Raw genomic sequence first — 27,231 nt, 5'->3', positions numbered from 1 at the left:
CCCATCTCTACTAAAAATACAAGAATTAGCCGGGCATGGTGGCGTGCCTGTGATCCCAGCTACTGGGGAGGCTGAGGCAGGAGAATCACTTGAACCCGGGAGTTGGAGGTTGCAGTTTGTCGAGATTGCGCCACTGCACTCCAGCCTAGGTGACAGAGTGAGACTCTATCAAAAAAAAAAAAAAGCTGAAATGAAATTCTGGACCTGAAAGATACAGTAACTAAAATGAAAAATTTACATAGAAGGGTTCAAAAACAGATTTGAATGAACCAAAGAAGGAACCAGCAAATTTGAATATATTTTTTTGTAAAATACCCATGGAACCCTGTTCCTTCTTCTTTCCCCCTGCTTCCTTAGCTCATGCCTTCTTCATCTTAGGCAGCTTCCAAACTATTCTATCAACCTCCTCTTTTCCCTGCTCTAGTTTTACTAGAGTGATCTTTAAAAAAAACCCAAATCTAATATTGTCACTGTCCTTTAAAATATCCAAGGGCACCCGTGTGTCTACAGAGTGAACTTCAGTTTCCTTATTTTAGCATTCAAGGACCTTCCTATTTTGGCTCCAGCCTACTACATTGCTTTATTTCACACCAGCCCCACATTCCATTCATATACTGTAACCACATTTTCTTGGGTACAAAGTCACTTACTGAAAAAAAGTTGAGCATATTTGGAAACCAAAATTCATTTTCTGTGAATGGGATATCAACATATAGCATTGGTAGGCATTGAAACAGACTATAGTATATTTTTAAAATGAATTAGATGATAAAAACAACATGTATATCATCACTAATCCAGTGGTCAATATTAGCATAATTCTGTAAGATACCGTAAATGTTGCATCTATTGTAGATACAATGTTATGTATCTAACATAACATCTAATAGGTTAGATTCGTAACATTGTATGTAATATAATGAAACATAAAGTATAACCTGTCACTTGTGAGGTGTACTAGTCTGATATGTTTGACTTGAATCCACTGAGTCTTCAAATATAACTTTCTTGTTCAAGAAATACAAGGCTTGTAGGAACAAGCTCAATGACTTCATGAGGAAGCAGCCACTCAGATAAAGACATTTTGCACTTCAAGTGGCCTGATTTCTACAGTGAACAAGAATATTTTAATTTTTTTTTTAAGTGCCATAATTAAAAAATCAAGGAATGTAACCAGATGGAATTTATGGTCCTGAATTGATACTGATTTGGGAATACTGGTTGTAGAAAAATATAATTTGGTCAACAGAATATTTGATTGTAGTTAGGTATATGAGAGGAAATTTTCCTGTAATATTACTCATTTAAGAAAGCCAACTGTAAAAATAACTTTAGGTTGACAGAAAATGTGAATGTGATCTAGGAATTAGGTGAGAAGAAAATGTACTGAAATAAGGTAGATATTTTTAATTGAAAAAGGAGATGACTAAAGTGATCTCCTTTTTTGAAAAAAAAAAATACACACACACAGAAGGATATACTGTAAAGTATTAACATTGGTGCTGAGAATGCCATGTTTTTTGTTTTTCATTAAAACATAGAGACAGGGTCTCACTATGTTGCCCAGGCTGATCTCGAACTCCTAGGCACAAGCCATCCTCCCACCTCGGCCTCCGAAAGTGTTAAAATTACAGGCATGAGCCACCACACCTGGCCTTTTTTATTTAAAAAAAGTTTTTTTTAATGCAATGCTTTTTTAAAAAATTTTATTTTAGCTTGTCTGTATTCTCCAAGGCATGTTGTACTGATTGTGTAGTACAATTTTATTTAAAAATGTATGTTAAGATTTACAAAAATATTTGGGGTGTACATGAATCAAGAAATACATGAAAGGGCACCAAAACGTTAAAAGTGGTTTTGTTGGGAGTTCAGGGGATTTTACTTTCTCCCTAATACTTTATTCTTTGAATATCTTGAAATGGATATTTTGTAACTGTATAAGGAGAAAGGAAGCGAAACTCTTTTTCTGCAGGGGTACAGCCACTTCTGTTGTATTAGACAAATCACAGAGGGATTGCAACAGAACACAGCTTTTTCTTACTGTTTTTTCTCTGGTTGATCGGGATGCATTATCCACCAGAAAACACTGTAGATGACTCATTCACCAGGAAAAGAGCATATGCCAGTTGGAATAAAGAAAGGGGAAGAGAAAGGAAGAGGCTGTAGAATTATTTTATAAATTATCACGTCTTAAGAGCCAGGTGCGGTGGTGCATGGCTACATACAGTCCCAGCTACTCAGGAAGCTGAGGTGGTAGGAGAGCTTGCGCCCAGAAGTTCGAGGCCCAGGATACGATCGTCTGTGAATAGCCACTGCACTGCAGCCTGGACAAGATAGGGTCTCTTTAAAAATAAGACTTAACTAGCACTTTAATAATCATTGTTTTTGTTCCCCACTACATTGTACATTCATTGAGGACAGGGACTTTAAACTTCATTATATTGCTGTTGCTGTGTTTCACCTTTGAATGATGTTAAAATAAAAATCTCATCTGTGAGTCACAATCAGATATAACCTTGTGCATTTCTGTCCTCTTGTGTGCCTTAAATGCCTTTAGGCAGCTATGTTGTACCAGTGGTTTTAGCACTTGGCAGTCGAAAGTTTTGACTTCTAGAATGGATTCTGGTCTAGAATTCTGGTCTAGACTCATAAAGCTAAATTACTTTATAAAATGAGAAAAAATCGTACCATTCTCACAGGTTTGTGGTAAAGCTGAAATGAGACAGCCACATAAAGACCCATCACAATCCCTGACACACCGTGCGTCCTCAATAAATGCCAAGTGAATTTTATTACGCTGTGAAGTACTGATTTTCAAACAGGACTTGCACATGAAAGATAAGCAGGGAGATTCCTTGCTCAAGCACCAGTACTCTGGGGTTGTACCCTTTGTTAGGCTCAACAGGTACTACCCAGTCCGCTTCCACAGTCCCCAGTCCCGGCCGCCTGTCCAACTCCAGATACAGAGCGCAGCCAAGGTCCAGCTCACAGCCGGTGCACTTCGCGCAGGCGCACAGTCCTGAGGCGCGCTGAAAACCCAAGTGGGGCTCGGAAAGAGGAAGCTCCGCCTCGCTTCCCGGTATTGGGCCAATAGGGTCGCTCGTCGTGGTCGCGGACCTATGAGACGGGCAGGGGGCGGGGCGGAGGGCGGAAGAAGTCGCGCTCACGTGAGTAAGGGGCTGGGGGGGCGGGGAAAGGGCGGCTTGGGAGGCCCAGGCGGTGGAGTCTCCGGGACGGCGAGCGGCGGGCGGCGGAGGCGGAGACGGCGGGTCGGGTAGGGCCGCGTTTCCCCTCCTCCTCCTCCTCCCACTCTCCTACCTACCAACCCCAGGGGTATTTTCCGACGGCCCCTGCGGAGAACCAAACCGTCTTCTCATCCCGCGGGGTCGGGCCAGTAGAGCTCCGCTCAGCTCCCTCGACGGGCCGAGTTCTGAGGGGAGCCGTGATTGGGGGGAGGGGGAGCTGCGACGGAGGGGACAGGGCGCATGCGCAGGCTGGGCCGCTCTTGGGAGCCCCTGCCCAAACCGGTTCCCCCTGTCTGGGTGGGTGCCCGTCTTCTGAGTCTTGCGTATTTGGCCCTCCCTCTGGTCCCTCTGCAAAGCTGGTTTGTGTCTTGACTTTAATGTTTTAGGCTTGGTCCTATTTGGGAATCCAGCCGCTCCCCCCCGCCTCAGTTTCTCCCCATTGCCCACTAGGCCCGTATCTGTGTCTTAAGCTACCTTGGGCCTCAGGCTGTCCTGGGCTGCGCCTAAATTTCAAAGATTTGCTAGTTTTCACTGTTACTTTGCCATCTCAGGTTGGTCTTTCTGTCTCATTTCCCCGTCTGCAATTAAAGTGTCCTTGGCATCCCAGTCTTCTCATCTTGAAGCAGCTGCCCCAGTACCTCATCGCTGTGTCCTTTGATTATCCACACCCTTAACGGTTTTACGTGTTGAACCAAAGAATAACCTCAAGACTTCAGGAGTTCGCTGTCCGTTGCCTGGTAGTACTTTGGTCTCTACTCTTCTACATCCAGACTGTTTATCATCTGCTCCTGCGTTTCACGCATCTGCATATCTTTGGTTACTCGAGAATTCTTTTTTGGAAACAAATGTCCTAGGAGATCGTGTTGAGTGATCATACTACTAGTGTTCCCGGTACTGGTGCTCCGTTAGTTTTAAATCATGTTGCAACTTGAATTTGAGGGCTTTTGACTTTCGTTGGCTTTTTATCAGGGGAAAAAAACCTGTTAGGGACAGGGTTTCACAATTCCTTTTATATTTCTGTTCACATGTATTTACAAACACGTGCCTGGAGTAGTAAGTACACAGTGAGTGAGTTTCCAGCTGTTTTTGTTTCGGAAGAAAAAAAAAAAAACAATGGAAGGTGAATGGAATTGTGTTTGTAACATTAAACTGATGTTTGAAAAGTAGTTGGGAAAAAAAGCTTAGGTACCAAGGATGGCTCATCCAACTTTTTTTTTAAACGAAGGACCTGTTGCCTTAGTTCAGGTTTGTATAAGGTGCTATTTAATATGTGTTGAAGACTTAACTAGAGCTTACTTATAAAAACTGAAAATAGGGGCCGGGTGCGGTGGCTCACGCCTGTAATCCAGCATTTCGGGAGGCTGAGGCGGGCGGATCACCAGGTCAAGAATTCGAGACCAACCTGTCCAATATAGTGAAACCCCATCTCTACTAAAAATACAAAAATTAGACGGGCGTGGTGACAGGCGCCTGTAGTCCCAGCTAATCGGAAAGCTGAGGCAGGAGAATCGCTTGAACCCAGGAGGCAGAGGTTGCAGTGGGCCGAGATTGGCCACTGCACTCCAGCCTGGGCAACAGAGTGAGACTCGTCTCAAAAAAAACAAAACAAAAACAAAAAACCAAAATAGGGAAGAGAAGTCTTTTTAAATCTTCCTTTGTAGACTTCACTTTGTATTAATAAAATTTCAATCCATGATTGATTTGTATATATTGGTAACATTTAAAATTCACATGTAACTTGAATTAAAGATAATAACTCGGATTCATAAAGTTGAAATATTAGTGGCATACAGTGATTCATGCTTGTAATCCCAACACTTTGGGAGTCTGAGGTGGGGGGAACACTTGAGAAGTTCCAGACTGCAGTAAGCTATGATGGGTGTCACCTGGGTGACACAGCCAGTTCCCATTAAAAAAAACACAAAAAACTGAGTTATAGTCATGTTGTGGTGCACTTTCTTTCTTTCTTTCTTTCTTTCTTTCTTTCTTTCTTTCTTTTTTGTCTTTTTTTTTTTTTTTTTCCTTTTTGTGGAGAACAGGGTCGCTGTATTACCCAGGCAGGTCTCGAACTCCTGGGCTCAAGCTATCCTCCTGCCTCTGCCTCCCTGAGAGCTGGGATTACAGGCGTGAGCCACTGCGCCCGGCCGCTTTCTTTCCTTTCTTTCCTTTTTTTGAGACAGAGTTTTGCTCTTGTTGCCCACGCTGGAGCAATCTTGGCTCATTGCAACCTCCGCCTCCTGGGTTCAAGCAACGCTCCTGACTCAGCCTGGGATTACAGGCTCCCGCCACCACGCCCAGCTAATTTTTTGTATTTTTAGTAGAGATGGGGATTCATCATGTTGGCCAGACTGGTCTTGAACTCCTGACCTCAGGTGATTCACCTGCCTCAGACTTCGGATTACAGGCGTGAGCCACCGCACCCGGCCACTCTTTCTTTTAATTGTTTCAGTGTTATAATTCAGTTTACAGTTAACACATTGACATTAATAGGTATATATTTGTTTGGAAAGTTAACTTGTCAGCTGTGTGCATTTTGGTATTTTTGGCATAGTATTTTGTTTGCAGTTTACAAGTGTTGTAGTAATGTAGTGGGAACAGAGACACCTGTTTCCTACCTTTTCTGCTGCATATTGAGAGAATTGTGTTATGCACTTTGTCTGCATGAGGGGACATGGTTTTCCACACAATATATTAACTGAACTTTGTAGCCCAGCTTCTTTTAAATAAGTCTGTTTTTTATTCAGTATATTTCCAGCTAAAGGAAAGCCTCCTTTGGAGGTCTCACTGTTTCCGACTAGTTTTAACAAGGAGCCTTTGAATACAGGTTTCAGAAAATAGTTTAAATTGGTGCTACAGTTGAATATCTTTGTGAAAACACTGGTTTGCTAAGGTTCTGACATAGGCTGCCCATAATGTTATCTTTGTAATTTCAATATAATCAGATATCATTAGACTTCTTAAGCATGTGGAATAAATGAATACAACACACTTTTTTTTTTTTTTAAGAGATAGGGCCTTGTTCTCTTTCCCAGACTGGAGTGCAGTAATGCTGTCATAGCTCACCTCAACCTTGAACTTCTGGGCACCAGTGATCCTCCTGCTTCAGCCTCCCAAATAGCTAGGACTGCAGGCACCTGCCACCATACACAGTTAATTTTGCTATTGTTTGTAGAGACTGGGTTTTACTATGTGGCCCAGGCTGTTACCAAACACCTGGCCTCAAGCAGTCCTCCCACCCTAGCCTCCCAAAGTGACAGCGTGACAACACTCTTAAGTAATCTTTTCTTTTCTTTTCTTTTTAAATGGAGTCTCACTCTGTCGCCCAGGCTGGAGTGCGGTGGTGCGATCTCAGCTCACTGCAATCTCCCAGGCTAGAGTGCAGTGGCGCGATCTCAGCTCACTGCAACCTCCGCCTCCCAGGTTCAAGAGATTCTCGTGCCTCAGCTTCCCAAGTAGCTGGGACTATAGGTGCGCGCCACCACACCCAGATAATTTTGTTTTTATTTTTAGTAGAGATGAGTTTTCACTATGTTAGCCAGGCTGGTCGTGAACTCCTGACCTCAGGTAATCCACCTGCCTCGGCCTCCCAAAGTGCTGGGATTACAGGAGTGAGCCACCACGCCTGGCCTAAGTAATCTTTCTTAGCGAGACTGTACTTCAGGGATCGTTCCTATAGTTTGTTAAATAATGTTTCTTGGAGATAGAACTCAAATGTTTAAGAAGTGAATTTAATGTACATAAAGCAGAGTTTAGCATGACATTTTGGTGCTTTGTATGTAGTTGCCTTGTTTTACTGAGTTTCCATAGTTAGATCCCAGCAAAAAAAATCAAGGCTCAGGACTTGATGCCCCTGGGTATACCTGAGAAAACACCATATAAACATCACAGCTGTTGCTTTTTTTTTTTTTTTTAAGCATAAACCGGTTATCTAGTCATCCCTACCACCCTAACCCCTCTCAGTTTTGTGTTGATCCTGAGATCATTATTGTTTAGAAACCTTGTAAATCAGAACAATATTGGATAGACATTTAAGCTTACATTGTAACCATTCACGTTGACCCTAATAGCCTTGTTTCTCTTCATGTGCCAAGACCAAATATGGAAGCGTGCAAGTGTTGAACACATTAGTTTATAGCATTTGGCCTGGAAGTTTCCCTCCTCTTTCCAAATCAACCATAATGTTCTCAGGTACTCAGTGAGAATTTTTTGAAGATTGTTTTGCATCAGACTTTTCCACCTAAATCCCTTTTTCTGATCACTATACAGTAAAATAAAGCCCTAATCCTACTTTTAAGCTCCTGTCCGACATTAAATAGTATGTATTTGTCTGTAAAGTATGAGAAATATATCTTCTTAATTGTATACCTCTCCAAGAATTAATGCATAGTTGTTATGTATTTCCTGTTAAGGTTGTATGAGCATTTGTGTTATAAACTACTACTCCTTGGGTTCTGTAAGTCTTTGTGGAAATAAATTTTTCTCTGTACCTAAATCTGGCATTTCTGAAGGTACATTAACAAATGAGTTTCTGTGGTAACTTTAACATAATGTTACTAAGTCAAACCTTAACAACAATTTGACTGTTTTAAAACTTTCTTCCGTTTTCCCTTATTTATACATTTTGGTAACTGTAACCAACAACCTATGGTTTATAATTTTGTTTTCCATTTTCTGAGGATGATCTTGTATCAGTTAAGGAAATGATATGCAGAATCCTTCTTTGGGAATATATTTTATTTTTTAAGACTAGTAGTGAGAAGGGAGAAAAGAGTAGAACAGGGAGTTTGTTCTGTAACTGACTGAACAATCGAGATAATTCACTACCTTTGGACCAGCTTTGGGAATATATTTTAACTATCATCAAGGATAATAAGAGCATACTGGAAGGCACAGAAAACGTGTGTCTTCTGCCAAACATTTATGGTTGCCTACATGTATTCCCCTAAAAATCAAACAGGTCATAGAAAACACAAATTATATTACTGCATTTATCTTAGACTTTGATCATCCATTGAATGATTTGCTTCCTTAGTGTTAAATTCATGTAGATTAAAGAGAAGTGAATAATACATTTTAGATCTGAATGTAAACAGATGCATATTCTAACTGGAATAGATTTTTTCTTTTTCTTTTTTTAAGCAGCTTACTTAAATAGATTTTCTTGATTGTAGATGAGAAAGAACTATATTGACTAATTTCCTAAAAAGAGGAAAAGTCTTTGGCTAACCCTGCATTGCTTAAAAATACTCATATTTTTATATTTATTAAATATTAATGTAAATTATACTTTGAAATCTGTTCAGAAAAAGTAAAGAATGATTTTTAAAATCCATACTAGCAAGGTCGGGAATATAATCTGACCTTGTGAAGGAGTCGTACATTAACATTAAGCTAACTTTCCCTGTGTTCCCAGGGAATCCAAATAACAATTTAAATATTTAGTTTCACAGATATTGTGTTGAAATGGTGTTAAGCCAGCATATGTAGAGTTCTGGAAAAAATTAAACTGATACATCCACAGGAACATGAGAAAACCATTGGCAAGATTTTATTTTTTCAAGTGTCAGCATTATCGCACTCATAATTAACAGAGTTAAATGAATTGTTTTACGCACATTTCATCCCCACTTCTTACCTCTTGTACCTTTCATTAGAAGTATGAAGTATCAAGATAAAGTGGGGAGAGTATGAATTTTGGGGTGAGAAAGTCATGGATGTCCCAAGTCTCTGAGAAAGAGAGATTACGTAGCTTACCCTCAGAAACTCCATTTTTAAATATGGAGCTACTTATGTCTACCTCATGGAACTGTAATGGAAAACACCTGATACTCACCCCTTTAACGATCCTATAAAGTTATAATTATTTTGAAACTTTTGCTTTTATTGAAGGGTAAATGTGGTATACATACAATGAAATATTCAGCCTTGAGGGAAATTCTGACACATGCTACAGTATTAGTAAACCTTGAAGACATTGTACTAAATGAAATAAACCGTTGCAAAATGATAAATATTATGTAATTCCACTGTTTATATGATGCACCTAGGGCAGTCAATTTCTTAGAGACAGAAAGTAGAATAGTGGTTTTTGGAGGAGGAGGAGAATAGGGAGTTAGTGTTAATGGGCACAGAGTTTCAGTTGGGGAGGAAAGGAAATGTTCTAAGGATAGATGATGGTGATGGTTGCATGACAATGTAAATGTATTTATTGACACAGAATTGTACACTTCCGTAGCTAAGATGGTAATGTTTGTGTTATTACTTAAACACAATGCAAAAAGATTACAACTTATAAAAAGTGTTTTTAAAGTCTTGTTTTATAATTTCCTGTATTTGTTTAATTCATATATCTTTTTTAGTTAATCTAGAACTAAAAGTGATTTAATAGTTTAAAGAAGTAAGTTGTCACAGTTATGGTAGGCTCATATTTGCCAAAAAGTGAGTTTTAGGTAAGCTAGTTTTTCTTGCCTTTAAGTGCAAATAGGGGCCCAAAATGATTGTTTTGATTCTTTTGGTTTTGGTTTTGGTTTTTTAATCTAACCTGAAATTAATCAGAAAGCTTAAATTATTACGATTGTCTTAGCTCACTAAAATAATTCAAAGAAATAACCCTAAAATTCAGAGTCAGAATGAAAACAAAGACATCTATTGTCTGGCAGTTAGTAGTGGTGGAAAGGAATTTATTTTTATAAAGAAGGGATGGTGTTCCATTGAGTTTTGTTAGATTTGTTCCACCCTTTCCAGAGATAGGCTGTGCGAAATTCATGTGAAAACCAGCGCAGCGAAACAAAGTTCAGAGCCAGGAAAACACACACACACACACACACACACACACACACAAAAAAAAGTTGAGACTAATGCAATGTGATTTTTATAGCTTCTTTGTATCCTGCTTGTTTAATTTTAAAGAGCTACAAACCCACAGGAATTGTCCTGCTACAGCATCTTTCAGACTTGATTCTTTTGCTACATCCTGTCTTTTTCTAAACAGAGAGTAAACTTATCAGATTTGTGTTTTAGAAGGGTACAACTGGGAACAGCATAGAGGATGGATTGGAATGGGGAGAGGATGGAGATAGTGACATCAGGAAGGAGAGAGATGCAATCCAGAAAAGGATAGAGACACCTAGATACCTGGGTTTGGATCAAGTTCCACAATTTTCTCTGTGGACTTAAGTGAGTTACTCAGCCTGCCCGAACCTCAGTTTGTCTGTCATATGAAGTTAATACCCATCTGGCAAGGTTAGTGTGAAGATTAGTAATAATGCATGTAAAACTTGTTTGTACCATGTTGGGCATATAATTGACACTCAAGAAGTAATAAGTATTGTTTTGTCTTTAGATTTAGCAAGATGATTTAGTCATCTTGCTTAAGATTCCCTATAGCTGTACCCATTTCTTCATTGGTTGAGCAAAAAAAAATGATGGGGATTGGGAGGGAAGTGGTTAGTGTTTGGTCCAAAGGGAACCCAAGGTATATTTTTTGTGACTGGGTTGTTAATTGTTTTTTGCTCATGACAGTTGGGGATTTGATGAAGAGTCAGTCAGGTACACTCAAGGGTAGCTTTTTTTTTAAGCCTGTTCATTTTAGTCTTCATGTCCACATCCCTAATACATGCATGTAGAGTAGCATATTAGTTTCTTTTCCTCATATTACTGAGACCCTACTAGTTAAACAGCGATGAAGTATATTCAACCAAATTTATTGAACACTACCCGTAAGTAAGGATATGAAATTAATATGAGTAAAACATAAGACCCCCGTCCACAAGTAGTTCAGGGGGACTATTTGTGCCCATGATACTCCCAGCATTTGACATGGTGGTTTATACTCAGTAATTGCTTCTGGAATGAATGGATTGATCAATATCGTGGAGTGGAAAGCAAGCGTTGGGCCAGGTGCAGTGGCTCATGCCTGTAATCCAGCACTTTGGGAGGACGAGGCAGGTGGATCATTTGAGATCAGGAGTTCGAGACCAGCTTGGTCAACATGGTGAAACCTCGTCTACTAAAAATACGAAAATTACAGCTAGCTGCGGTGGCTCATGCCTGTAATCCCAGCACTTTGGGAGACCAAGGCGGGTGGATCCCCTGAAGTTAGGAGTTCGAGACCAGCCTGGCCCGACATGGTGAAACCCCACTGTGCGAAAAATATAAAAATTAGCCAGGCGTGGTGATGGGCGCCTGTAGTCCCAGCTACTTGGGATCCTAGGCAGGAGAATCGCTTGAACCCGGGAGGTGGAGGTTACAGCAAGCTGAGATCACACCATTGCACTCCAGCCTGGGCAACAAGAGCAAAACTCCATCTCAAAAACAACAACAAAACAAAAGCAAAAATTAGCTGGGCGTGGTGGTGTGTGCCTGTAATCCCAGCTATTCAGGACGCTGAGGCAGGAGAATCGCTTGAACCCTGGAGGCAGAGGTTACGGTGAGCCAAGATCATACCACTGCATCCAGCCTGGGTGACAAGGCAAGACTCTGTCTCAAAAAAAAGAAAGAAAAAAAGTGTTGATGTTACTTTACTGTGTGGTAAATGCTGTAATTCTGGGATAGAACTAAAAAACAAAAAGCCTGAGGAGCCCTAGAAGAAAATAATGAGCATTGCAGAAGGGAAAGGGGGAGGTTGAATACTTGATTGTATTATTAGGTTGCTGTTGGTGGAGAACGGCTAATTGGGGAAACAAAAACACATTCCCAGCTGAGCAAGCAGCATAGGAAAAGGCTTGAGAGCATTAAAATGCATGACATATTTGTGTATATAGTATGGTGTGACAGAAGAAGATAAGACTAGAATGGAAATTGGCTCCAGATTTTGAAGAACTACATAATATAAGGATTTAGGATTTTATTGTATTTTTAGTCAGAAGCAATGAATAGTTTTGAGGAAGGGGGAGGGATGGGATATATGATCAGATCTAAGTTTTAGAAATTAACTTTGGGGGCTAAATAATCAATGACTAGAGAGAGTCTAGAATGAAAGATGTTTGTTGTAGTGAGGTTGAAAGAGAATAAAATACAAGTCAATGACATGAGGGATGGTGAAGAAGGAATAGATTTGGGATATGTTTTAGAACTGAAATCCATTATTCCAAGGGAGGGTAAGAAAAGGAGGACTCAAGATTTGTTTTGGTTTGGTTTCTCGTGCCTTTTTTTCCTTTCTTTTTTCTTTCTTTGATATTATTTTCAATCTGTGGCTGTTAACCAGGATAGAGAATCTAGGAAGAAGAATCTGCTGACACCTGGGGGTTAAATGGTTTAGTTTTGGATGCAAGGAATTGGTTTTGAGATGACCATAGGACACATATAGTAGAGCCCTGCTGGGTATTCTTATAACACCCTTTACACACCTCTGTTATAACAAGCGCTATACTTATCTGTTTACTAGTCTGTTTTCTCTAGCACCGTAGGCCTGTCAAAGGTAAGGAGTATCTTTTATTCCTCACCGTAACACTATACCTGGTGTCTGGCACATATCAGATTCTTTGATACTGAATAGAAGAAAAAGAAAATATAACACAAATACCCATGTGAAATTCAAGAGAAAAAATAGTGCTAGAGTATTATCAGCATACAATAGAAAGCTGTACCCATGTTAGCTAATGAGATAGCCAGGGAAAAGAGGGATGATGATGTAATTTTAAAAACAGAAGAAAAGGAACCTAAATGAGAACTAAGAAAAGATAGAGGTAGGAAATGGATGCAAAAGGATAAGAGTTTCAGAATAAGAAAATGGCCAGCATTTTCATTTACTTCAGCAGGTGGAAGTAAGATAAGAACTGAAATAGTTATTTGGGTTGTGAAATTTTGTAGTGTTGATGGTTTTTAAGAGGTTCAGTGAAAGTGAGAAGTAAAGGGGTAGTATTTTTGAGAGGGGCTCAATAGAACAGTGGGGAGTTCCATTGAAGTGGTAGAAGTGGAGGCATTAATACTACTATTTCAAGAAGAAAATCTCAAGAAAACCAAAGAAATAAAAGTTAACCAAGCTTTGGACGAGGCACTAGCACATTTTGTCTCAAGTGTGTCAGCTTCAATTATTAGTACCACCCATACCTCTTATTAAGCTAGGTAGGTCACTTACTGGGAGGTGGTTTTGCCTCTGCTAATTGCACATTAGCAAATCCATGCCACTGCATGTCACTGTTTGTTACTTCTCAGATGTTAGTTAGCTAGACACAATATAAATATCTGATAGTACTCTGTCTCAAAAGAAAAAGTTCAAGTTTTTAAAAAAGTAAACACTGATTATTGAAGAACTGACTGCCTTTGAAGGACTCTTAAAAGAGGTTTTATCATGGCCAGTTCTTTCCATTTCACTCCATTAACCACAGTGCTTAAGAGGAGATTGAGAATGGATGTGAATTTTTTTTTTTTTTTTTTGAGACGGGGTCTCACTCAGTCACTTAGGCTGGAATGCAGTGGCTCCATCATAGTTCACTGCAGCCTAGAACCTCTGGACTCAAGCAGTCCTCTGGCTCAGCCTCCCAAGTAGCTGGCACTACAGGCACACACCACCACACTAGACTAATTTTTAAATATCTTATTTTAGAGATGGGATCTAACTATATTGCCCAGGCTGGTCTTGATATCCTGGTCTCAAGCAACCCTCCCACCTCAGCCTCCCAAGTTGTTGGGATAACAGACATGAGCCACTGCTCCTGGCTAAATGTGAACCTTTATTTAGCAATATTGAGATGCATTTTATACTGGGGTACATAATTGAGCATAAAATTGGCACTTACGGCACAGAGCAGGCAAAAAGTTCATAGAGTTTTGGTATATGATACTAATTTACAATAAAAATCTCTAGTGATCTTTAATGTCTCTGTAAGAATAAAAGTAGTGAGAGTAGATATAATGAAAATAAAGCATAATTGAACTTTTAGATGTGATGGAGGCAGCTGTATAAGTGAACGTAATTGTCTATCACCTTAAGTGACTTGACTTTTTTGAAAGAGAGTTAAGTCTGGGTACAGTGGCTTATGCCTGTGATCCCAGCACTTTGGATGGCTGAGAATTTTTTTAAAAATTTTATTATTATTATTATTATTATTTTGAGATGGAGTCTCACTCTGTTGCCCAGGCTGGAGTGTAGTGGTATGATGTCGGCTTACTGCAACCTCTGCCTCCCGGGTTCATGCAGTTCTCCTGCCTCAGCCTCCCAAGTAGCTGGGACTACAGGTGCCCACCACCATACTTGGCTAATTTTTTTTTTTTTTTCGTATTTTTAGTAGAGACAGGGTTTCACCATGTTAACCAGGATGGTCTCGATCTCCTCACCTCGTGATCTGCCCGCCTCAGCCTCCCAGAGTGCTGGGATTACAGGTGTGCGCCACTGCGCCCAACTGAGAAATTTTTAAAAAAGATTAGCTAGGTGTGGTGGCACACACTTGTGGTCCTAGCTACTCAGGAGGCGGAGATAGGAGGATCACCTGAGCCCGGGAGTTCGAGGCTGCAGTGAGCTATGATCACACTACCACATTCCAGCCTGGGCGACACAGCAAGAACCTGTCTCAAAAATACAAGCATCCTTGAACTTGCATCCACCAACCTGCGCTGTTGGTAATTGGACAAGGATCTGGGCTCGTCACTTCTATAAAAGAAGGAGACAAACTGAATGCTTACGTACCAAATACCAGGCAATATGTATCTTATTTCAAATGGGGTAATAATCCTTATTCTATCTATCTTATAGAATTGTTAGGATGATAAAATGAGATAAAAATGTGTACATTTTATTCCTTTTTGTGATATATAAAGAATTTTTATTCAAAGTGCTATTTTGCTTTTATTTAGATATTAACAACTTAGAATGTGAAATTAGGAAATTAATTTATTTTTTCCTCAGTAAAGTGTTTCCCAACTAACAACCAAATTAATTCATACAGGCAGTATAGACGTAAGCCAAGAAGTAGAGATAGTATGAAGTATTTTAATTTGGATTACTTAAATCAGTTAATAACTTAAATTTTTTTGAATTTGAAGTTAGTTTTTGAAAAACTATAACTATTGGGTGCTTATAATGTTTTTTGTGTATTGTTAAATGTTTTATATATAGTCCTCAGTAGTTTGTACACTAGCTCTATGAGATCGATAGTATAACCACCTCTATGGAAACTGAGGCTCGGTGTGACAGGCTCATACTATTAGTAGTAGAACCAGTATTTTTTTTTTTTTTTTGAGACAGAGTCTCGCTCTGTCGCCCAAGCTGGAGTGCAGTGGCCGATCTCAGCTCACTGCAAGCTCCGCCTCCTGGGTTCACGCCATTCTCCTGCCTCAGCCTCCTGAGTAGCTGGGACTACAGGCGCCCGCCACCGCGCCCGGCTGATTTTTTGTATTTTTAGTAGAGACGGGGTTTCACTGTGGTCTCGATCTCCTGACCTTGTGGTCCGCCCACCTCGGCCTCCCAAAGTGCTGGGATTACAAGCGTGAGCCACCGCGCCCGGCCTTGAGACGGAGTCTTGCTCTGTTGCCAGACTGGAGTGCAGTGGCACAATCTCGGCTCACTGCAAGCTCCACCTCTCGAGTTCAGGCAATTCTCCTTACTCAGCCTCCCGAGTAGCTGGGACTACAGGCATGTGCCACCATGCCCAGCTAAGTTTTATATTTTTAGGACAGACAGGGTTTCACTATGTTGGCCAGAATGGTCTCAATCTCTTGACCTCGTGATCCACCTGCCTCGGCCTCCCAAAGTGCTGGGGTTACAGGCACGAGCCACTGTGCCCGCCCAGAACCAGTATTTTAACTTAGGTTTTTCTTAACTCATAATTGTGTGCTTCAGCATCACAAATATGACCTCTGTTCTTTTTGTCAATTTATAAAAGGTGGCCTTACTTTCTCCTTGGGTGGCTCTTGCTCTTTTCCATCTTGATTTGCTATTTATCCTACTTCTTTAACAAATAGTTGAGCACCTGCTATGTGCTAGGCATTATTACAGGTGCCAGGGATCCGACACTTAATCAGACACAAAAGTCCCTGCCCTCATGAACCTTAGGTTCTAGTTTACATTATACTTAAATTACTAAAATACATGTCAAGCGGTTATAGGTGCTGTGGAGAAGCGAAGTGGCAGTGCAGGGTGTTGGAGGGAGGAATTTTGATACTTTATTGTCAATGGGAATTAGAATTAAAGTCTGAAGGATGAAGAATTAGAGTAGGGGACTTCTTACGGTCACTGGTGTGAGTAGGGATTAAAAAGAAATCCCTTACGGTCTTGAGACAGAGGTTGTGAATCTCTAGAATTTGCCAGAAGTGCAGCAAGTTCTGGGGTACCTCTTCATTGTGGAGGCCAGGGAATGGGTGGTTTTATCTATGTTTGTGGGAGCTGATGGACTGCTCCCTCTTCACATCTGTCCATGGAGGCCAGAGAAAAGGAATCTTATTGTATAATTTTTCCTGTACTACTTAGTGTTTTGATAAACCTCATTCCTGCTGAGTGATTCAGTCACTTTCAGTTGCCAAAACAAATAATAAAGTATTTTATAAAGTGTATTTTCCTATCACCTTCTCAAAGAAAGTAGGTGGAACTTTGAGCTTGCCAAATCTCAGTTCCTTAGTGTAATTACCAAAGCACATTGCTTTTGAGTCCAGAGTAGTGGTATACAAAGTTGTTAGTGTCTCTGAGACCAGAGCTTTAGACCACTTTCCCAGGCCCTCTGCCATCCAACTGTTAATCACATTATAAAAGATGGATAAAAGACTTAATTGATTGAGCATGAAAACTTAAAGTACAAATTTTGAAAAAAAGATAAAGACTCCTTTACCTAGTACTGAGTGTTTTGGGACAAGACCCAAATTTGTGGCATTAGAAAGGCTTCATATCTAATGGAAAGAGTATAGCCTTTGGAGTCAGATAACTGGGTTTAATTTTTGACTTTGACTCTAATCACATTACATTGAATAAGTTACACCATCTCTCTAAGACTTAATTTCCGCATTTGTAAAATAGAGATGTGACAATTAAATTAAAAGGCACCATTAAATTATGAAACAACATAATAGATACTATAGAAAAATCAAATGTAAAATGCTGTAGGAACAGATGTAAGAGAAACAGTTCATTTGCTTCTGGGGTGGGAATGGGCAAGTGGACTGAGAAGACTACTAAGAGAGGGAGATTTTACATCATGAGTGATGAGTTGGAGTTGATTAAGTACAGAAGTGAGGAAACCACTTCAGGAAGAGAATCCTGGAAGGGCAAATATCTAAAGGAATAAAGTATATATCCTTAGCTAAGGTCTAAGTTAGTCCCTCCCCCAACATGTTCCCATAATTTTCTTTACCCTAAATCAGTACTTATTAGGTACAATTTGCCTCTGTTCTCTACTAAAGTATAAACTTTGGGGCAAGGATCTATTTTCTTTTGTTTACCGTAGCTTGCTCTTTATACATTAACCACTCAATAAGTATTCATTGAATGAATTAAGTAAAACATTTTTCTTTGAATTTTTCAAAAGTACAATTTGAAATGTTTTTGAATGCCATGCTATGTATTTAGATTTGGTCTTATGAAATGCAGATGTGTAATAGCTATTAAACAGGGGAATTAGTTTAAATAAAAGGCAGCAGAGAGTCCAGGGTTCTAGCCTTAGCTGTGCCATTAACTGGTTAAATGACCTTTTCTCGGGGTTGCCATTTCTTTATCTAACAGTATTGATTTGTAAGTTTTTTTTTTTTCCTTCTTTTTACCTTGCCATCAACTTGATTTTAGATTTCCAAGTTTTCTTCCAACTATAGTACTCAGGGATTGTTTAGTTTCTCCTGCCAGGTGTTTATATGTGGGCCTTTTAGGGGAAAATTGTGTTTGACACATAGTGTACGCTCCCTAAATATATAGTCAATGATCAAAAATCCAAAGCATAAATAAGGACTTCCCAGTCAGAAAATTAAACAGATTTTTAGAACCTTACATCTCTGGGGTACTAGATGAACATGGAGCCATAGCTACTTTTGTTAGTTAAATCTCTGAGTGTAACATTATATTGTTTTGTTGATGTTTTCACAACCAAATGAAACATTGCCACAAAGTTTGCAGAACTAAGTTTAAAAATGATGGTGAGTTTAAGTTTTATTCCAAGAGTCAATAAATAATTGAATGAATTTTCTTAAGCGACACTGCTTTATACTTTTTGCTAGGAATTTTTGGTATAAAACTCTTATTTGGGTAATGTTCATATTGAGCTGAGTTCTAAGAAACTGGTGTGGGAAGATGCAGTTTTTAATGAACTTCTCATTTCTTGCTTTGTAAGGTATTTCCCAGCTCTAGAATTTATGCTAAAATTTAACTGCCTTGAATTTTTTTCTGTTGGGTATAAATGTGAAATTTGGCCTTTTAAAACCATGTTAGTATTTTAAACTTAAGTATCAATAATTCTAGGAAAACCTTATTGTACCCTCACAATAACTAAGTGCTTTCCTTTTCATTTACATTTTACAACTTTAAAAATTAGAGGGTAGGAAACAGAAGGCTAGACTGGGCGCGGTGGCTCATGCCTGTAATCCCAGCTTTTTGGGAGGCCAGGCGGGCGGATCATGAGGTCAGGAGATCGAGACCATCCTGGCTAACACGTTGAAACCCCGTCTCTACTAAAAATACAAAAAAAAAAATTAGCTGGGCATGGTGGCGGCTGCCTGTAGTCCCAGCTACTCAGGAGGCTGAGGCAGGAGAATGGCATGAACCCGGGAGGCGGAGCTTGCAATGAGTTGAGATCGCACCACTGCTTTCCAGCCTGGGTGACAAAGCAAGACTCCGCCTCAAAAAAGAAAAGAAAAGAAAACAGAAGGCTAATACTTACATCTTTTTGTAGGCTAAGACTTGAATTGCAACTTAGCCCAAAGAAATCACTGTAAGTAGTTAGGGTTATCCTGAAGGGAATATGTTTTATTTATTTTTTTGAAGTCGGAAGTATCTTTGCCTTGAATAGCATGAAATTCCCTTTTTATCTGGAATAAAAAAAAAAAAACAAAAAAACCCTAAGTTATAAGTAGTGAAAGTCTTAGAAAAATATTTTTGAAGCATTTAAAAAGAATACAATACATGTTGTGTAAGAAGTAGCGTGTAATTGAATATCTGGCAGACATTTTATCTGAGTATCTTTATGGTTTTTGTTTTCCAGGCTTTAAAAAATATTTAATCATTCATGTGTTGAGACTCATTCTTGAGTTATGGATGACAAGGCTTCTGTTGGAAAAATCAGTGTCTCTTCAGACTCAGTATCTACTCTTAATAGTGAAGATTTTGTCTTGGTTTCCAGGCAAGGAGATGAGACACCATCTACAAATAATGGAAGTGATGATGAGAAAACAGGACTCAAGGTAAAACTTCGTAACCTAAGTTTGTTTTGCTTAGCATTTCTAAGCCCATTGCAAAACTTGGCCTTAACAGAAAATGGATATGGGAGGAAAGTGAGAACATGGAAGTAATATACTTCTTTTTCTTTAATATCAAAGAATTTTATTTGAACTTAGTGGGAAGTTTATATTTGATTAAAGATTTTCACTCTGAGTAGCTTTTCCTAAATTTTTCAATACCCATAAGTGTCAAAACTAGTGGTTATAGTATAAATATTTGTCATTTTAGTATTGTTTTCACTTTTCCATTGAACTACAAGTATTTGTTTTGTTTGGTCCTGGTTTACATAATGTAAGAGCACTGGCAGGTCAAAGATGCTATTTACGAAAATCCATTTTAGGATTATTGAAACAACTTTAAATACCTGGCCATTTTTGTTTATAATTTCTCAGCCACTATTACTTCTTTTCCAATGCCCTATTATTGTTTTACTCTTTATTGATATAAATAAAAACAGATTATCTGTTAAAGTTGTCATTTACACTATAAGTAGCTTTAAAAATATATTAACTCCTATTAACATCTTTTCATGCAATAGATGTTTACTAAGTGGTGACTTATGTGCCAATTATTGTTCTAAATACTGGAGGTATAGTGGTGAACAACATAGGCAAAACTCCCTGCCTTTCTAGAGCTTTAATTCTAATGGGGGAAATAGACTGTAAGCAAATAAGAAAATAAATATGTCAAGTAAATTTAGGTGCTGTGAAGAATAACAAAACAGGATATGTGGATAAAGAGTGAACAACATTATGATTGTTCTTTGACTTTTAAAAATTTTTGTCAAAATGAGAATACTTGGACACAGGGTGGGGAACATCACACACCTGGGCCTGTCATGGGGTGGAGGGAAGGGGGAGGGATAGCATTAGGAGAAATACCTAATGTAAATGATGAGTTAATGGGCGCAGCACACCAACATGGCACATGTATACATGTGTAACAAACCTGCACGTCATGAACATGTACCCTAGAACCTAAGGTATAATAGAAAAAAATTTTGTCAAAATTTTGAAAACTTACCAGGTGTTGTGGCTCACACCTATAATTTGGGAGGCCTTGGCAAGTGGATCACTTGAGCCCAGGAGTTGGAGACCAGTCTGGGGAACATGGCAAAACCCCATTTCTACAAAAGTTTAAAAAATTAACCAGGTATAGTGGCACACACTTTTGGTCCCCACTACTCAGGAGGCTTAAGTGGGAGGATCGATTGAGGCCAGGAAGTGGAGGCTGCAGTGAACCATGATCACACCACTGCGCTTCAGCCTGGGTGACAGAGTGAGATCCTGTCTCAAAAAAGAAAACAACCCTTACTCTTACTCAAATGTATAGAGGAATAAATAAAAAACAGTAAAACTTAAAAAAATTAATAAGAGTGAATGACAGGTGCTGTTTTAGAGAAGGTCTTGAGATGACATTTGAGGTGAGGCCCAAATGAAGTGAGGAAGAAGGCCATGAAAAAATCAGGGAAAAGAGCTTTCCAGTGGGAGCAGCAAATAGACCATGAGGAGAACCACCCTTGCTAGGACAGGGGTTAGAGCAGAGTGAACAAAGTAAAAAGTAGTAAAGGATGAGATCCATTAGTGGGCATGGGCTGGATTGTGTAGAACCCTGTGGAGCTTAGTAGGAAGTGTGGGGCTTTGTAAAAAAAAAAAAGAGTGGAAATGTTGGAGAGTTTTGAATGGAATCATGATCTAATTTATATTTTTAAAAGCTCACTGGTTAAGAGGGACTTGTAGGATGACAGCATGTTCTTTCTACTCCCCAGCAGAACTGGTGACAATTATGAAAATAAAGCATTTAAGATCTCTGAAAGTATTTTAAAGGAAATACAGCAAATGAAAAAACATTTATTCAAGAAAATTTACTAAAATTTGGTCAGAGCGGCAAGAACCTGTTATTGGTAACAAGACCTGCCCTTTCCTTACCGTATCCCAGCTGAGACAGTTGGTAACTCTTCTCCATATTGGTGTAGTGAAGACAAGAATTCCTGTCTCCCCACCGACTCCCATTCTGGGCTATCTTCCAGAGCAGGAGCAAGATATCAGTATTTCTCATCCTGCTTCCCCATGCCTGTTTCTGGCCAAGTGTGACTTAGAGTTGGGGGCCTCGTTTTTCCCCTTAGCCCCTTGCTCCCGGGACAGAGGCTTTACTTTGGGCAGAGCAACTAACCCTGGGGTGTCAGTGAGACACAGTGTGTTATTGTCTCTACTTCCAGCTCCAAAGCCATGTCTCAGAGATTTTACCTGCAGGGAAAAGTTGGCCTTGAAGCAGCCTTCTTAAAGGAATGGGCTTCATTCATGACAGAGTATAGAAAAGTTTAAGCCTAAGGTTACTCTAAAAAAAACAGTGGAAGTTGTGCTGAAAGGTAATTGGGGAAGATTGGTAGATTGATTGGACATTTAGACTTGACTATAGACATCCTAGTTTGCCTGAGGAAACTAGGGAAAAACACAGCTGGGAGGAGATCACCAAGGAACTTTCACTTGACCTCTGGAATTTTCACTTCAAAGTTACCCAAGTTTGATTGACTTAGCCTATGGAGCAGTTTATACTGTAGTGCATTGTTGAAGTCATTACAGCAGTCAGACAGCAATTAGTGTAATTTAACAAGCTAGATGTGGTCAGAGAAGCCAAGAGTCAGCGAGAGCCCTGCCCAAACCACTCTCATCCCAAAGTTACAGTGAGCAATCTCAAGTCTGAGCTCCCTGAGGAGCAACACCAGAAGCTTAACACTGGGAGTAGGACAATGGAATCTACAAAAATCAACTAGCCAGTCACCCAATAAAGAAGCATTAAACAATAACAAATCTTGCAGTGGGGGGGCCAGTACTCAGCATTGGTACTGTATATTATGTGAAGTATCTAGTTTCTATCCAAAAATTATAAGACATTCAGAGAAACAAGAAAATGTGACCCAGACATCCCGTTAAAAAAGCAAGCAACAGATACTACCTGTGAGAGTGACTGGTTTGATTTAGCACAGAGCTTTCAAGGTAGCCATTATTAATATATTCAGCAAACTAAAGGAAATCATGGTTAAAGAAATTAAGGCGTGATGATAGTTTCACATGAAATAGAGAATATTAATAAAGAGATAGAAATCATTTTAAAAAGAACCAAATGGGAATTCTGGAAGGAAAATCACAGTAACTGAAATGAAAAACTCACTTGTGGGGCACAGCAGTACATTTCAACTGGCAAAAGAAAGAGTTAATGAACTTGATCAGTAGAAATTACTCAAAGAACATGAAGAAAAACAATGTAGAAAAAAACAGGCTCAGAAAAATATGGGAAGCTATTAAGTGCGCCAACATGCTTGTAATAGGAGTATCAAAAGGAGAGGAGAAAGAGAAATGACTAGAAAAAAAATTTTAAGTAATATCCAAAAATATCCCAAATTTATTTAAAAACAATATACAAAATACAAAAAACAATAATTATAATATATAATATAATATATGTGAAGTTCAGTGAACTCCACATGGAATAAATGCAAAGACATTCACAAAAAGGAATATCTTGGTAAAAATGCTAAAAACCAAAGACAAGGAAAAAATCTTGAGAGCAGCAAGAGATAAGTGACTCATCAACTTACAAGGGAACTTTCCCATAAGATTTGTAGCTAACTTCCCAGCAAAAAAATGGAGGCAAGAAGCCAGTGGGACAACATATTCAAAGCACTTAAACCAAAAAACTGTTAATCAACGATTCTATGTCCAGCCAAGCTATTATTCAAAACTGAGGTTCTTTGAAGTAAAGTGTTCTGAGGTAAAAACTCAGAGAATTTGCTGCTAGCAGACCCACCTTATAAGAAACACTAAAGGAAGTTCTTCAGGCTGAAAGCAAGTTACTCCAAATGATGATTTTAATCCACATGAAAAATCAGAGAGCACCAGTAAAAATAATTATGTAGTAATGACACTATAAATGCGTATTTTCTCCTTCTCTTCTGTGTTGTGTATATATCATGCATATCTATATAGGCACTTAACAGCTATAAATTTCCGTAAGAACTGTTGAAGCTGTATCCCATAAATCTTAGTATATAGTACTACATTTTACTGCAGTACTATATACTATATACTATATATAGTACTATATATACTAGTATATAATATATTATTGGGCCTATGAGATGTGGAAATGTAATATAGTTGCCAATAATAGGAAAAAGGAGATAAGACAGAGACAGATCTGTGTTTCGGCTAGGAAATAACTCCATATAGTAACTCAAATTCATAAGAATAAATGAAGAAAACCAAAAATAATAAACAAGAAGGTTAATATAAGAAAAACTGTAAATATACATTGGTTCTTCTCTCAACTTCTTTTAAGGTGTATATAAAATTATATAAAGTAATAATTGTGATAGATTATTGTTGGACCTCTAACATTTATAGATGTAGTGTGTATAGCAATACCACAAAAGGCAGGGGGAAGGGATTAGAGCTATGTGTGAATAATGTTTCTATTTCTCAGTGGAATTGAGTGAGTATAAAACAGGTGCTCATTCTGATAAGATGTACATTATTTCAAGTCCAACAGAGCCTAAAGATTTAAAAAAAAAAAAAAAAGTGGGGGGTAGTCCCAGCACTTTGGGAGAGTGAGATGGGTGGATTGCTTAAGCCCAGGAGTTTAAGACCAACCTGGGCCACATGGTGAAACCCCATCTCTACAAAAACAAACAAACAAGCAAACAAAAAAACCCGTATAAATTAGCCAGGCATTGTGGTGTGTGCCTGTAGTCAGAAGGGGATTTGGGAGGCTGAGGTGGGAGAATTGCCTGAGCCCAGGAGGTTGAGGCTCTGGTGAGCCATGATCATACCACTGCATTCTAGCCCAAGTGACAGAGTGAGACCCTCTCTAGAAAAAATAATAATAAATAAAAATAGTACATTGTAAGTTCCTAGAGGAACTACCAAGGATACAAGTGAAAACATACATGGAAAAAAATCATTAAAGAAATGTAAATGCTACATTAGAAAACATTTACTAAGTCCAAGAGAAAGCAATAATAGAGGCACAAAAAAGACAATACACAGTAAAAAATTATGAAGTTGGCAGTCTTGAATCCAGCTGTATCAATAATAAATTAAATAAATTAAGCAGTGTAATCAAAAGGGCAGATACTGTTAGATTGGATAAAAATATATGATCCAACTGTATGCTGTCTACAAGATATACTTTAGGTTTAGAGATACAAATATATTTAAAAGGATGGAAAAATACAATGCAAACAACAGTTGTAAGAAAGCTGGATTGGTTGTTCTGATTTTAGACAAAACAGACTTTAAAACAAAAAACTTTACTAGAGATAATATGTGAGTAATGACATTTTATAATGAGAAGGATCAGTTCATCACAAACATCTAACAATTACATATCTAATAACCAAGCACCAAAATGCATGAAGCAAAAACTGACAGAAATGAAGAGAAAATGGACAATTCAAGAATAATTGTTAGCCAGGCGTGGTGGCTCATGCCTGTGATCCCAGCAATTCAAGAGGCTGAGGTGGGTGGACACTTGAGCTCAGGAGTTCGAGACCAGCCCGGGCAACATAGCAAGACCCCGTCTCATTTAAAAAAAAAAAAAATTGCTGAAGTTTATAATACACTGCTTTCAATACTGAAGGGGACAACTAGGCCGACCAATAAGGCCTTGTTGACACTTGTTGACATCCAAGAAGCCTTGGATGACACTTGACCAACTAGAGTTAACAGATCGCTATAGAACACTCACCCCAACAATAGCAGAACATTCTTTCCATTCTTTTCAAGTGTACCCAAAGTATTAATCCAACCATAAGGGCAGGAGACTATACATCAATAACAGAAGTAAAACCGAAAATTCACTAATTTGGGGAAATTAAACAACATACTTCTAAATAAGTCAAAGAAAAAAATCAAAAAGGAAATTAGAAAATACTGAGATGAATGAAAATGCAGAAACAGTATACTAAGACTTACGGGATAAGCCTAAACAGTTCTTAGGGAAATTTATAGCTGTTAAGTGCCTATATTAAGAAAGAAGAAAGACCTAAACTTAATATTCTGACCTTCCACCTTAAGACCCTGGTAGAAAGGTACACTAAACCTAAAACAATCAGAAGGAAGGAAAATAAAAGAACAGAAATTAATTAAACAGAATAGAAAAGCAATAGAGAAAGATCAGTGTAACCAGAAATTTATTCTTTGAAAATATCAACAAAATTGACAAAGCTTTAATTAGATTAACCACAAAAAAAAGGACAATTTACTGGAATCATAAATGAAAGGGGATAGTACTGCTGATAATACATAGAATTATGAAGGAATACTAGAGTTGTGTGCCCATAAATAAGATAATTTAGATGAAATGTACAAATTTCTAGAGTGACACTAACAAAACTGATAAAATAGTCTGAACAGATCTATAACAAAGAGATTGAATTGGTAATCAAAAAAGTACCCCAAAGAAAACCCTAGACTCAGGTGTCTATACTGTTGAATTCTACCAGATACTTAAATAAGAATTAATATCTATTCTGCACAAACTCTTCTCTACAATAGAAAAGTAAGGAATACTTCTTAACTTACTGTATGAGAACACCATTAGCCTGATACCAAAATCAGACAAAGACATCAAAGGGAAACTGCACACCAATGTTTTTAATGCATATGGGCACAAAAATTCTTGAAATACTAGCGAAGTGAATTTAGCTGGTATATAAATATAAAAAGGATTGCATACCATGATCAAGTGGGAGTTATTCCAGGAATGTAAGGTTAGTTTAACATCTGAAAATTATTAATGTAATATACCGTATCTATAGAATAAAAAGCAAAACCCACATGATCATCTCATTAGATGCAGAAAAAGCATTTGCCAAAAATCTAACACCTTTTCATGGAAAAAAGAAATGAGAAAACTCAAACTAGAAATACAATGGAACATTTCAACCTGATAAAGGACATTCACAAAAAGCTCACAGGTAAAATCATACTTGATGGTGAAAGAGTGATTCTTCCCCCACTAAGTTTAAGAATAAGGCAAGGAGGTCTGCACTCACCACCAATCTTCAGCATTGTGCTAGGGCCAGGTACATTGGCTCATGCCTGTAATCCCAGCACTTTGAGAGGCTGAGATAGGAGGATCACTTGAGCCCACAAGTTTGAGAACAGCCTGGACAACATACAGAGACTCCATCTCTACAAGAAAAAAAATTTTTTTAATTAGCTGAATGTGATGGCATGCTCTTGTAGTCCGAGTTATTTGGGGACTGAAGTGGGAGGATCGCTTGAGCCAGAGAGGTCAAGGCTGCAGTGCGTTGTGATCATACCCACCGCACTCCTACTTGAGCAACAGAGGGAGACCCTGTCTCTACTTAGAAAAAAAGATATTATCAAGAAAAGTGAAAAACAACAACAACAACAAAAATGCAATGAAAGAATTTGTAAATGATAGTTCTAGGAAGTATAAAGAGCTAAACCATTAACTGCTGAATGGGTAAACAAAATGTGGTATACAATTGAATATTATTAAGCCATAAAATACTGGTAGATGCTACAACGTAGATGAACCTTAAGAACATTATGCTGAATGACATGTCAGTCACAAAAGACTACAAATTACGGCCGGGCGCGGTGGCTCAAG

The 27,231-nt window shown here is 38.6% G+C and overlaps 1 protein-coding gene across 1 annotated transcript in view; it reads left to right on the top strand.

Annotated features, from left to right (window-relative positions):
* Positions 1-3,189: 3,189 nt before the first annotated feature.
* Positions 3,190-27,231, top strand: part of RABGAP1 (RAB GTPase activating protein 1) — a 173,971-nt gene continuing 149,929 nt past the window's right edge. Inside the window, exons 1-2 of the mRNA XM_011931468.1 lie at positions 3,190-3,274; positions 19,358-19,556. Of these exons, the coding sequence (XP_011786858.1) occupies positions 19,407-19,556 (150 nt within the window). The 5' untranslated portion in view covers positions 3,190-3,274; positions 19,358-19,406. The remainder of the gene's footprint in view (positions 3,275-19,357; positions 19,557-27,231) is intronic.

Source organism: Colobus angolensis, unplaced genomic scaffold (assembly GCF_000951035.1).
Source record: "Colobus angolensis palliatus isolate OR3802 unplaced genomic scaffold, Cang.pa_1.0 Scaffold9, whole genome shotgun sequence".
In the NCBI taxonomy this organism is placed as follows: Eukaryota; Metazoa; Chordata; class Mammalia; order Primates; family Cercopithecidae; genus Colobus; species Colobus angolensis.
The sequence above is the reverse complement of the archived record's forward strand: the minus strand, read 5'-3'. Positions and strand labels throughout refer to the sequence as shown.